Source organism: Colletes gigas, unplaced genomic scaffold (assembly GCF_013123115.1).
Source record: "Colletes gigas isolate AHSC1104 unplaced genomic scaffold, ASM1312311v1 Colletes_gigas_Sc00035, whole genome shotgun sequence".
NCBI classification, from domain to species: Eukaryota; Metazoa; Arthropoda; class Insecta; order Hymenoptera; family Colletidae; genus Colletes; species Colletes gigas.
The window spans coordinates 537,819-551,917 of NW_025106664.1; the positions used below are offsets into that span (position 1 = coordinate 537,819).

General features: G+C 38.5%; 1 protein-coding gene across 4 annotated transcripts in view; it reads right to left on the reverse strand.

The window, feature by feature from the left end:
- Positions 1–4,815: 4,815 nt before the first annotated feature.
- Positions 4,816–14,099, reverse strand: part of LOC122402396 — a 29,468-nt gene continuing 20,184 nt past the window's right edge. For 3 of the 4 annotated variants that reach the window (XM_043405142.1, XM_043405145.1, XM_043405143.1), the window contains 8 exons: positions 13,990–14,037; positions 13,255–13,906; positions 12,663–13,141; positions 10,980–12,456; positions 9,365–10,894; positions 9,007–9,250; positions 8,768–8,905; positions 4,816–8,662 (listed from right to left, as the gene is read on the reverse strand). In XM_043405142.1, coding sequence (XP_043261077.1) covers positions 8,199–8,662; positions 8,768–8,905; positions 9,007–9,250; positions 9,365–10,894; positions 10,980–12,456; positions 12,663–13,141; positions 13,255–13,906; positions 13,990–14,037 — 5,032 coding nt within the window. In that variant the 3' untranslated portion in view covers positions 4,816–8,198. Of the gene's footprint in view, positions 8,663–8,767; positions 8,942–9,006; positions 9,251–9,364; positions 10,895–10,979; positions 12,457–12,662; positions 13,142–13,254; positions 13,907–13,989; positions 14,038–14,099 lie in introns of those variants that run through there. The other variant, XM_043405146.1, reaches the window with a different exon arrangement.

The window sequence follows — 14,099 nt, forward strand, 5'->3', positions numbered from 1 at the left end:
CGAGAAACTGTATACTGAACACTTGCACTCTGTAGAAATGCCTGTTCGACACTGTTTTTTCAATTAAATCTGCATAAATCGCGACAATACAATCGATTTTTAGCGGTATTTCGCACGGAATGCGAACTTTCAATACCACTAAAGTCAATAGACGTGTTCTTATATCTATTTCGTACAATTATATTTGTTGGACTATTTATAAAAATATATAATTACCACAAATATAGTTTTTGTGGTCATTTCAATCAAATATATAAGCATTTTTCTTAAAACAGTCACATATATACACATATATTATATATATGCAAAGTTTTTACAATAATTCTGCGATTTAGCATTGCACTTGATTTCCTATTACTATAACGCATTGCCTTTGACTTACAAAATAAATCTTATTTCCCTTCTGGTTAATCGTTTAGTGTACTTTTCGATATTTTAAAACACGATTAAAGGGTTGTAAAAATTGTTAAATCCCTTTTTCCTATTACTTTTCTGATACTTTTTCAGTTAAATCTCCTAATAAAATATTTTGTCTGCTTTGAATAATGAAAGCATCTTTTAATAGTCTTGTTCAAGACGCATTTCCACTAAATAACTGAGTATGTTGAGTCTTTGTAACTACATTATATATAATGGCACATTGGATAGTCTTTTTATAACAAGCTTGATAAATTGTAAATAACATATTTAAATTGCATCTTGTATAATCAGTCTGCGATGTTAACATTTTTAGGTCGTATTATATACACATATATGCATATATGTATAAATATATGCACATATATGTAAACAGTAATATACACACACATACGCTCGTGAACATATATGCATGTATATATTACTTTTTATACGCCTTTCTCTGCTATTTATCCATTATTAACATTTCTAGTTATCTGACTTAAAGCTTTGGTTTGTTGAAAGCATTGTTAAAATATTCTTAAATGCTCTATCGTCTGCTTACACATTGGCAACAGCCGGTATTATTTTCATGTATATTTCAATGCCTTTTAGGAATATATCTTTGTTCAAATACTCATCATGATCGTGAAGAAGTATTTTCGTTTTATTCATAGGTGAAAACCCAATCGCTGGAATTCCAACCTGCAATACAAATACAAACGGATTTCAATTCTCTGAACTCTGTTAATCGTTCAATAGGATTATGAATAGGAAATATATATGCGTACCCCGCGCACGAAACGACTATCTGTTCCACCCGGAAAAATTCCTATTTGCAGAACTAATCCAAGATCGTCGCAAGTCTTTTTGAAAGCGATCCAATAAGGATTAGAGTCGTCAAGTTTCGTGTTTTCGATTTTAAGATTTTTCTGTTCGAACGAGTACGTTACGTCTTTGCCAGCTTCTTCGCACCACTTCTTGATCATTGCTTCAAACTTTTCGTGGTCAATGGAGGGATCGAGTCGCATGTCGAAAATTGCAGTTAAGGAAGTAGGCACTACGTTTGTTTGCACACCACCCTGAAACATATTTTGTATCGAGAATGTCAGAGCCGAAATAAGTTATAATGTTAGAGTAGGAAATTTAAATAGTTCACGTTTCTATGTGCGAAAATTGTTTTAGCAAATAGTTTGAAATTACCAACATACTCACTGTGAAATACTATTCTCCTAAGGGCACAGACATGTAATAATAATATAGCAACTATTAAAAATTGCAAATACGTTATTCAATAAATTTTATTGTTCTTTGTAAGTATTTTTGTGCAATTTTAACTATAAAGTATGTGATCAATATTGCTTCTTAACAAACACTAAACAATATATATGTATATATACATATATCTATCTGTCTGTATGTATGTATGCATATATATGGCAATATGGATGTAAAAGAAATAAAAAAGAAAATAGATCTATATACCTTCAGCTGTGTCAAATTCACAGATGTAACATCACCCAGCTGGATTTTTGGATCTTTCAGTTTTTCTTTCTGATTGGCCCTGAAATCCATGAAACGGTCGATTATAACTCTTATTTTTTCGCCAGCTGTATTATCCATGAGAAGTGATCCATGACCGGGACTACCCGCACACTCAACCTTGACGTGCCAAATACATCGCTCGCCATAATACATGTAAAAACATTCTTCGGGAGAGGCTACACCCTCGTCTAACGCAAAGCCAACGTTAAGAGCCTGAAAGTCTTTAGTATGGACAAACTCTTTCATGCCGAGAACACCGCCTATTTCTTCATCCGGTACAAAGGAAATATGAATTGTTCTTTTAAAGCGCTGTCCAGCAAGTTTCATGCGTCGAATTGCTTCTAAATACTGTATTCCAACACATTTCATATCCTGACTGCCGCGAGCATAAATGTTGCCTTGCTCGTCCATGTGTGCGCTAAATGGTGGATAGGTCCATTTGTCCTAAAAATTTAATTTCATTAATAAATTTGTAGGTAACATTTCCCTTTGGTTTTAAATCATTAACAATAATATACTTACTTCAAAGACAGGCACAACATCCATATGGCTATTTAAAAGAATTGCTGGCTTTGATGGCTCTGTACCTATCCATGTGAGAATCACGATTGGTTTCTTTGGATCAATATGGTAGACTTTGATTGGAAAGTCAAGAGACTTGGCTTGTTTCTGTAGAAATGCAACACATTCATCTGTAAAACAAAGAAACAGAATTAATATTCATGTAATATAATGTACAAGAAATATTTTATACACGAAGACCAAATAAATCCATTATCATTCGATTACAATTCTCTCTTTACTGGTCTATTTTTAACACGCTAATACCAGATTATTTCATTATCAAAAGTTTAAAGCAAACAGTTATTAACATAGAAATCAAAACTGAAGTTGTAAATATTGACACAGATAAGGAATTCCTGAAGAGTATCAAATTGGAATATCTTGTTTCTTATTAATGATCCACGTTATCTTATCTTTCACAAATATTATTTCCAGACTAATTTTATCAAGAGATACTAGAAATTTACATACCCCAATTAACAGTGACTGTGAGTCAACAAATTTAATGTCTTGTAAACACCAAAATTTTAAACGTTCCAATCATTTCATGTTTTTTAACATTTGCATGTTCTTTGCAATCAGAAAACTCAAAGGCTGCTATTTTAAGTAAGAACTTCATCAAGATCATTTAGCTACCTATGACTCTTAGAATGAATTAAACATATATGAGGTAATGGTCCAATCTGTGCATCTACTTCATATAATATTTTTTCTACTCTTATTCAGCTTTTGCTCCTATTAAATACCTTCAAACTGCTATGTACACTCTTAGGCTTGCTCAAGTCTGTCAACATTACTCCAGCAGACATGTCTTGATATTACCACAAAAATGTTTAAAGATCTTGAATTTAAAGTGTATGCATTTTATATATTACACTTTCTTTTTGCAAGTGTCCCAAGCACTTACATGACACACTGTACGTGTGATTTAGGTCACCCACGAGTCGTCCTTGGATAACAATCTCGTGTACGCGTATTAATGAACTAGAAAATTCTTCTTTACGCGATCTTAAGCCTCGGGGACGATTTCCTTAAGGCTTTAGAAGCACGGTTCGCCGCCGGGAAAAATATAAAAACAGAAATAACATTCCACACAGGGTGGGGCATGCAATGGCTGGGTAGCGTCTCCGACGCTACGAACCCTCTATCGCCTAGAGAAAAACCGAAACGGTCCGCAGACCTCGATACGACGCGAGCTTTGATAACCGTGGTCCGGATGAACGTGCGAACCTGGTGATTTGATGATCCACCAAAGACAAAAGTAATTTGCTTAACGAGGAAATGAGGAGCGACCCCATTCCGGCATGCAATATGCGTGCACGATTTTCACGATTCAATTCGAGGGTACACGCGATAGAATACGAATTATTACGCTTCATTAATGAACGTTTCGTGAACAGACGGAGAATTACTCACCATAATCGATGTTAGGTTGAACTGACGGTATACGCAAGTAGTCGCGAAAATTCTCTACAGCTGTTGCGTCCAGCTGAGCCTGGGATGATGGGGACATTGTGCAGTGGTGGTGGCCTGGTGATCACCGCGTCGGACGCCACTGAGTCGACTGTCACAGCAGACGCCTGCCGCTCGTCTCTCGACCAATTGTCGGTGATTATCAGCAATGACGTACGCCTAGGTCGATCAAACTAAACGCGGGAACAAGGAGGGCGGACTCGCGGTCGTATCTTTGAAATTGTATGCAATTACGCAACGGACAAGTATGATCATTGTCTGGAAAATTTTCCATTAACAATTAATGGTATACTCGTCTTATTCTTATTTACATGATTGCAGAGGTAGGAATTATATGTATACATGGAAAAGGATAATGAGTATGGGAAATGGAGCAGTAGGATACAGAGATATGAGATAATAGGTGACAATAATAGAGCGCTAGAACTTGGTAATTCGTAAAATGTATTCCGATTTATTAAATTTCATGTATGCCTAAATATGAGCTCTTTACACGTTACGCCATATATATAATATATGTATGTATATATATTATATGATACATATATATATATATCTATATATATATATCGTATATTATATATGTATATATATCATATAGAGTTTGATATCGAAGAACTTGTTACATTCATTAATCGGTAGTACGAATTAAATTATCATACAATATGTAAGATAATGCAACGTGGCTATAACTAGGCACATACATGTAACAGTGAATTGCAAATAAAAAAATTATGTGTTCTGATACTATTATAAAGACGATTTTTATATATATAATTATATACCTATATATAATTATATATATATGTACATACAATAATAATAATTATAATAATAATAATAATCACTATGATCTGTTTTATTTACAACATTGAAACTATTGTACTAACGAGTTACTTCTTTCTTCTTTTTACCTCTAAATGTAGTACTTAGTTTTTATAATAACAGAACGCCTTTGTCGCTCATCATCAGAATGTCATTATACAGAGATACGGTAGGGCAATAAGAGAATTGTACAACGAATAATTAATTGTAAGCTTTGTGTCTGTGTGTGTATGTGTTTGTGTCGTGTGAGTGTGTATGTGTGTAGTTGCAAAAAGCAATTGTATTACCGCTCTTCTTCTTCCACCCAATTCTTAATTTTTTGTTTTCTTAGTTTTCATCTTTGAAGGATTTCAAAGAAGATCTGCTAAATCTCGAAAGAGATGTCTGTACTTAAATTTATCTTACAAAAATATTTACAAGTTTCACAGTATCACCCTTCAGTGGTGGAACGCAAGCTGTACACACCTTTATCCAATAAACGTTCGCACCATCCGAAATGGTGCTCAGAGTAACTTACATTAGTATACACGTTTATTACAAAATATCAGCTAAAGTATATATAAAGGAATACCAAATGCCAAAAATATCCTTGTCTCATATGTGTGTATGTTTTTTTCCCGTTTTGCTTTCTCTACTTTCGTGTATAAGCTGCTGTCAAACGAACGCAATGTAAACGAGGGTCAAGTCGGTAGTGTTTTTATACTTTGTTCACCAATGAGATCCGTAATACACGCACCAAAAAATTCTGTAAAATTCTTTCACGGTACAATTAATTTGTTTCTGCCTTCACGCCTTATAGTCTAATCACAGATCTCTAAATTCATTCAATAAATCGAAAAAACTCGTAAATGATTCCGAATAAAACAGTTTATCAGAATGGTGTAATGTGACTTCGCAAGCGCGCTAAAACTTCTATTATTGATCGTTGCTTTCCGTCGTTTTTTTTTTTTTTTTTGGTTCCAACTAAAATACCGCCGAAGTGCAACAAAACGATAAACAGAGCGATGTTCGAGAAGACTCTTTGAGGAACAATAGCTTTTCTATCTACCTTATTAGTCCAAGATAACATTATCATCTCTTTACATTCAAAGTCTAAATCGTACAATTGTTCCATATTAAAAATAACTTTCTGTCTCTGCCCGTTACATTTTTTCAGTAACTTAGTGCCTCAAAGAGTTCTGATTTTTGTATATATTATTTCTATATATGATAAAATAGTTTTTTTCCAATATTGTAAGTGTTAGAAATTAATTTGTTGTCTCCTTATTTCGTTTTGGCTTTGAACGTTTGATTAGACAATCGCTTGTACAATATATTTTTGTAATGTTTAGCGTTTTAATTCCGTTACAGAAATTCAGATAACTGTTACCAAAAGACGCGAGAAGTTTCCACGGCCCAAAGGTTAAGCAAAAGATTAGCGTGCTTAAAAAAAGTTTTATCTTTCTTTTAAATTCAAAAAATATTTCGTTGTGTACTTTCTGCCTATAATTTAATCGTGCGTTTTAAAACCTACGAAATATACAAGCGCCAAACGAGCGATACGTTTTACATCGAGGAACGATCAAGACAACCTTGAAACCTACTCCCGATAAGAAGTGCAATTAATCGATCAACCCGAATAATATGTACACACGACGAGTACTCTAGGATTTAGATACGACCTTTGTACATTAATTTTAATTACACCACTGTGTACACTGGGCGAATGTCATCTATCAAATGTATCATTTACATTCTCTTTTTTTCGAGTAAAATTCTCGTTCACTGGATTAAAAAAAAAAAAAAAAAGAACAAATTTACACCACTAGAACGCAATAAATAATCGAACCTCGCAGTACTTACAATATTTAAGAATGAAAAGTCGACTTTTGAATGCCGCGAATGATTTTCTACCTTTTTTTACAAATAAAAGAAAAAACAAAAAAAAAACAAAAAAAAAAGAAGAAAAAAAGAAAACATAACCAACTACGATTCATCTTTCGTATTTGATTATTTAAGTTTATCGTTTACAAGTTTTGTTTCGATTCTTTTCTTTCCCTTAATACAGTTTTCTTTTTTCTATCGCCTCTTACAGAGCTTTGTACTTATGAATGAATGTTAAGTTACAGGTCTCGAACGGATCCTTAAATAAAAATATATATGATCGCGCTAGGTCGACCACAAGAAATAAAGGAACAGAAATGGAACAGAAAAAATTTCGGAAAATTTCAAACGATTAGAAAACGAGCCTTTTAAATGGTGTCGGACTTATCAAATTGTGGGAACGTTCAGTCTAGGGCCTCGGAAGAAACTTTGCACTGTACAATTTATCCTAAACAGGCCTGTGTGCTCTTCCATGGAATCGATGATCATCATCACGATGGAATCGAAAAAGTAAATTGTTATGTTGACGAGGAACTCGTTACTGTGCAATGACTATTCGAGCTTGAAAGTTATAAAATTCTAAAGAGACAGATAGAGAAAGTTCTTGCCATGATACTGTTTTCTCTCTTTTCTTTTTTAAACAAAATTGAAGTAGAGCGCAACGCACAGCACAGCATATGTCAGTTCCCGTCTGTTTCTTCGCTAATTGATTCTTAACTAAGATTAAATACAATAGTTCTGTATCGTTATATTATGCATATATGCAAATGATATTTACAGAAAAATCGGATAATGCAAGTGTGCATGTTGTATATATAAATATAAATATATATATATATATTTATATGTATATATATATATGTATATGTATATGTATATATATATATATATATGCATCCAAGTCAACAGTATCACGATTATCAGCTTGGATTAATTTCCAACTTTGTTATAGTTTCATCAAAAATTGGACTAATGCTATGTATAAACATTGTTAGGGCACCGTTTCACTGATATAAAAAATGTACGTCGATACACTTTTGGCCATTACGTTTAGATGCCAATACAGTTTTCCTTTTTGCTCTCTGAAACACGGCTGTTACCTAAGATGCACGAACACTACAGATAGTTCATCTTTATACGCTTCAAAATACTTAACGTTTAGGCCACGCGAATTGCATCAAGTGCGTCTCCGAAACCATCAGAAGTGTTGCATAACGTTTCTATAAGCGAACGGTTAGCACCTGGGGATCATCGACGGTCTCTTCTTCTTCGTTCACCGTACCGTTTATAATCTAAATACCCTTTATACTCGCGTAAACGCGAACAACGCAAGCCAGAAGAGACCGCGAGATTCGTTTTTGTTCCGTTCAAAATATCTTCTCCCCCTTCCTCCCAGGGGAGGGCAACTTAATAAATTTAATCTAATGGAATTAAAGATGAGTCGTGAGAACGTCCGACAACAGCATTCGGGGCCGATCCCTCACGACATCCGCAGCTAAAAATTCTTTCAACAGCACTACCTTTTATGTGGGTTAAGACCTGGGCGCCGGGTGATTGTAAAACGGTTTTTGCGACTGGCCAGATGCAGGGTACATTTGGTTCCCCGGTGGCGGTGGTGTCACCGAGGAGAATTTCGAGATCGCCACCGCAGTGGTAGCCGGTGGAATGAACTGAGGTGGATACGGGTTTGAGCCCGGTGGCGCTTGCGATGCTTGAGGCACCAAGAACTGCTGTGTCTGCTTGCTGGTAGACGCTGGTGCTGCGGTATTTGCGTATATTGGCTGCGAAGTATTCTGCGGGGCTGTAAAGTTCGGATAATGAACGGGAGGACAAGGTTTAGCCTGGAACTGAGGATAATGAATAGACGCGGAGCCAGGGGGTGGAATATAAGGTTGAGGTGGTAACTGCGGTAGCGGGTAACTTGGTGGCGTGTTAGAAACCGAGGGATGCGGAGGAGACGCCTTGCGCGCTTTCAGTATCGCCTCTGCAGTTAGACCTGTAATTGTTCAGATTTAGAGAATCGGATAATACAAAAATTATCAGAGTATAACAAACAAGTAATAGAATAATAATAAAAGAATAAGATAGGCGATGATCTTACCGTGTTTACGAGCTCTTTCCTCCTCGTCGTCGCTGAGAAACAATCCAAATTCTCGTTTCAATCTCTCTGTGAGGTTCTCGCGTTGACGTTCGACTAAAGTCGGAGCAGCGGACCAGCCGATTGTGCCTTCCTCACCACCTGAATGCGTGAAACGATGTGGTCAGATCATCCCAACTATGTATATTCAAGTTTATAAATTCCTGTTTCAGTAAAACTTTGTAAAAAATATTGATTATTACCTTTCTTCTCCTCGCTTTCCGCATTAGTGAAGATCGGCAATGCGGTGAGACCCGGTAAATCGAGGGATAGTGATATCTTAGAACCTTCCTCGTCAGAACTGAGAGACGATGTTCCGCTACTCGCACTATCGGATCTACCTCTTGCACCACCTTTATCCGTTGTTGGTGTGTCGTTTGAGGGTTCGGGTTCTGGAGGTGTACCGGATGACTGTTGTTTCCGTTTACGGTATTCGGATATGGACAGCTAAAATGAAACATTACAAATCTTAAAATTTCACAGCACTGTATATTGAATAGTAACCGATATTATTGGATACTAATTGTGATAAATTATAATTGAACTTCCGTCAATTCTAACCTTTCTCTTAACTGGAGCACTTGCTTCTGGTTTAAATGCAGGCGCTGGCATGTTATTTGGAACAACGGTTCTAGGATCCTTTAATCGCTTAATTTCCTTGGGTGGAATTTCGTCTTCCTTGATAAAAGCATCTTCAACGGGAATCTCTTGAGGGGCAGTCCTTAGAGTAGACTCTTGGACATCTACACTCTGTTCTGAAGTTTCTGATTTTGGCTCAGTATACGAGGTGCTATTTTCGTCAGTAGTTTCTTCTTTCACTTCTTCGGGTGTCAGGTCATCTAATTTGGCCTCTAGTAATTCTCTCAATGCCGTCGAGAGCATGGACTTTTGTTCGCCATTTTTCGATTCATCGGTTGACTCAATATCGATAGTAGATTCGATAATAGCTGCCTCAAAATTCAGTTGACTTTTGGAAATGTTCGTTACTTCTGTTTTTTTACGAATACGTTCACTCAACGGTGGAATGGAATGGAATATCTTTGGTGGCTCTACGAGGGATTCAGTGTCCATGTTGGACGACGTTGACTCGAATATGGATTCTTCCGATGAAGCGACGAACACAGATGGCTGTTCCGCTTTTTGAGATTCTTCGCTATGCTCAACATCTTTAACATTTTCTTCCAGAGTGTCGTCGTGTTCGGGTTTGCTCTCGAACTCCTTGAACAACCTCTCCTCATGATTTATACCGAATGATTTGAACGATGGCTCATACTTTACATCATCCATTTCCTTATCCTCAGATTCAGAATCCTCCTTCGAACTCTCCATTAAGCCCTCTATTCCATCCATGCTCTTGTCCTTTTCCGAGCTAGTGTCTATCTTTTCCTTGTAATCGTTCCCATCGTCGCCAGTGATCTTTTTCATTTGCGCCTCTACGTCAAACTCGTCAATCGACATGTTGTCGTCAGATTTATCCTCGCACTTCGCATTATCGAACTTTTCCTCGTCGTCAGATTTATCATTCTCTATATCAGCTATGCTGCCTTCGAACTCCAGTCTCATTTCAGCTACTCGTTGCTTTAGGATCGCATCAGATTCCATGGCAGCGATGGGAGAACTAAGATCCTCCATTTCCGTGTCCCCTTCATTCTGATCGATTATTTCGACTGTACCTTTCTCGATCTCTAACTGCTCCTCTTTTATATTATGTTCTTTCTTGACTTTATCTTTGTGATGATCGACCATTTCACTCTCGACAGATCGCAACTCCTCCTTGACAAACGGTTTCGAATCCAGATGCATGGAAGAGTCGCAATCGATTTCATCTTTTAATTCTTCCTTCACCTCAACGTTTTCGTCTTTTTTTACCAACAGAGTGTCCATCTGTATGATTTCTGTGGACTCTTCGCTCTTCATACTTTTCAGATGAAAATCCTGAGGGATATCGATAGAAAGCTTCTGCCTTAAGTTCTCGTTCTGGTTTACCCGTTCGTGTGAATTAATTTCCTCTTTCATTATAGACTCTGCTTCCAAATTTCGTTCATCATTCTGTTCGATCAGCGGTGACTGTAAATGTTCGATGAAATCATCCTGGAAAAGACAATTAAAATATTAATTTTTTAATTTTTCATTATACAGTAATGCAGTTTTCAAACAAATGAAAGATAGTACTTACGTCTGCAGGGCACATAGATCTATTGTTTGGAATAGATTCAGGAATTAGCATGGTTGGTGTTGTCGGTGGAGTGTAATTGTCCGATGACAAGCTCTCCCTGGCTATTCTCCTTTTCTTTGGCGGAGCTACCATTTCACTGGGCGGTGGACTTTCCGGTCTACTGTTTGGTGAATCACACTCCTCTGAAATTGCTTGCCGTAACCACCTCTTCTTGGCAGACCCTGTGGAGACAGGGCACACTGTATTTCCACTGATCGCTTGTTTACGTTGAGGTGGCGAGTCGCATATTCCAGAAACAGAATTGGCCGCTTGTACGAGGGTGGCAAGACTCTTCGCCGCATAGCTTTGCGTCAAGAACTCTGCGGACGAGTCTGTAGGCAATGAAAAATCCGATGACCTACAAAGTGGATTTATCGAATTCGACAGAGGCGCTGATGGTAAAACTGGCAACGGAGACACCTGAGTTATGTTGGATTGAGGTGGATCCGGCGATTCCTTTAACCACTCGTTCATAAGGACTTTCTTAGTCTTTGGAAACTTGAATCCGGGTGCTAATGGTCCAACCGCGGCTGCGACGAGCAAGCAGGCTGACGATAACGGAGTGGATGGCGTAGAACTCTGAGAACTACTGCTCGCTCCACTGTCGCAGGTTGGACTCTTCACTGGCGTGGGTTGCTGTAACGGAGGAGAACTAGGCCCTGGCGCGTTGGAATTTGCCAGAGCCAACAAAAGGCCAGCGGCCGTTGAAATTCCTTGATGACCAGATCCTGGATTAACAGTTTCGTTCGTGTTCTTGGCTGGAGTGTGCAAATGGGAAGAGTAAGGCAGGTCCCGATTCTGTGAATGATTTTGGCTCAACAAAGGTGGCGACTGCATCGAGTTGCTCTCTTCACCGGACGACACGTCAGAGTCTGCGGAATTCAATCTTGTTCTTCGACTGCTGCCCTGCGATTGGGAACTACTCGTGGTTCTGGTTCGACCTTTCCGCCTTTTTCTCCTCAACGGTCTCTCCGAATTCTGTTGCTTCTGTTTCGACTGCATTGTAACGCTCGGAGTGTCATCGTTATCACTGTGCGTACTGCCTGACTCTTTCCTTTGCGCATTCCGTGCTTGAACCTCCTGTTTTCTTTGTTCCGCTTTTTCGAGTCTCTCGAAGGCTTTCATGATGGCTTCCATCTTTCTTTCTTCTCTGGTCATCTTCTTTTTATCTTTTTTGCTTTCTGGCGCTGGAGCTTGACTCAAGGTTGGTGATATTTGCGGTTGTTGAACGATGGTCGCCGGTGTTTCTTCTTTCGGCGGTTGGCGAGTTGTATTTGCAACAGTGGTTGTAATTGTCCTTCTAGGCGGCGCGGATACTGACGGTACTGTTGTCGATGGTGGCGTCGTTGGTGTGACACTGGTACTAGGGATTACAGGCGTAGGATCACTATCTTCACAAACTGTGTTTCGTCTAGCCCTCCGTCTTCTTTCTCGACCACTGTTACAAAAAAAGAAGGGGGATTACACTAGATGTATCGTAATATGTGGATTTCACTTTAGGATTAGTTTGAAGATACAAAAACAATGATAAAGGTACAAACATGTATCCTATTTCACCCCATTTTCAAGTTATAGTCACTTGACAAACAAAAAGAAAACAATCTATATTCCAATTTTTAAATTTCTTCATTTCAAAAAACTTACTCGGCACTTTCTGCTATCGCCCCGTTACTTCCTCGTCTAGTCAATTGATTTACAGGTGCTATTTGACATTCCCTTGGATTGTTACACGCGCAAAAGATGGGTATCATGGGGCCATTCGGATTAGGCGACAGTAGCAAGTCATGTTGTTCGTGTCTAATCGTTATCTCCGCATTTTTCTCGACCGCAGTAGTGGTCACAATATACAAATGCAACGTTCCTTTCTCTATACAATGCTTCACTTCTGCATTAGGTTTACAACTGCGCCGTACAAATCTAGCATCATTCCCGTACGTTCTGGTATCCACACATACTTCTGTCCCGTCGCGTGGCAATCGATAGAAGAACACGAAAGGTCCTGGCCTCTGGATGTGCTGTCTTCCTTGAGGATGCGCCGGCCGATGCTGCGTGCTCAACATATACTTTCCTCTTAATTCGACAACTGGCGTATTTGGTGGAAGATACATTGTCGCTACTAGAAACTACAACAAAATATAGCGACGATATTATTGTCTATATCAAAAGGAAACAGGTTTTGCTGGATCAGTTTAACCCTTCGTGCATTACTGTAATTGTACAGAATGGTTATACCTACCCTAACATTATTACTGTGCACGTTGAGCCTGCACTTTCCAGTGGCAATGGCATTCATGTTGCTCTGCCTCAGGTCACTGTGCGTACCGTTTACTTTAATGGAGGATATCCTAGCTCTCAGTTCCGGACTATAGTGATTCGTTACAGCTTCCTCGTAGCGTTCGATCCACTGTCTAAGCGGCGCCACGTTAGAAGAACTCCACGTGTCTTGTGTCTCCTCTTCCTTGTCCTCAAGACTCATTCGTCGTTTCACTTTGCGTTTGCCCGGGCCCCGTTTCGTGACTTCTTTCTTACGAACTGTGCTGGATTGTCTTGGATGAGAATCCCTCCGCTGCCTTTTTGCCACGTTGTTATTGTTATTATTATTGTTGTTCAGGCGTCTTACTTGAGGCGGCGGTTCAGACTTTCGTCGCGGGACTTGATGTTGCAAAGTTCGTTTCTTTGGAACCGTATTCACACCGATATCGGTGTCCGCTGAACTGGTGGATGATGTGTCAGACGAAGTATCTGAATTTAGCAATTCCTCTCGCTTGCGCATCTGCAGCGCGCGCGCCCTTTGCCTGTCTACGCGTCGCGGTCGACAGATTTCGCAGAGGTATTCGTCAGGAATGTTTGAACGATCTATACCCATACAGTCGACGTGTTGCCAAACCCTGAAATCAAATATTTGCATCATTTACAACGAACAATTTTTGAATAAACCTTAATACCGGACAAAAGAATGACCGATACTCACAGACAACGGTCACAGCATATCATGTACCCATCGTCGTGTTCAAAGTCGCTGAAAGCAACACATTTCTTTTCAAATAATCTGTCGCAAAATTTGTGAACTGCAGAGACGCA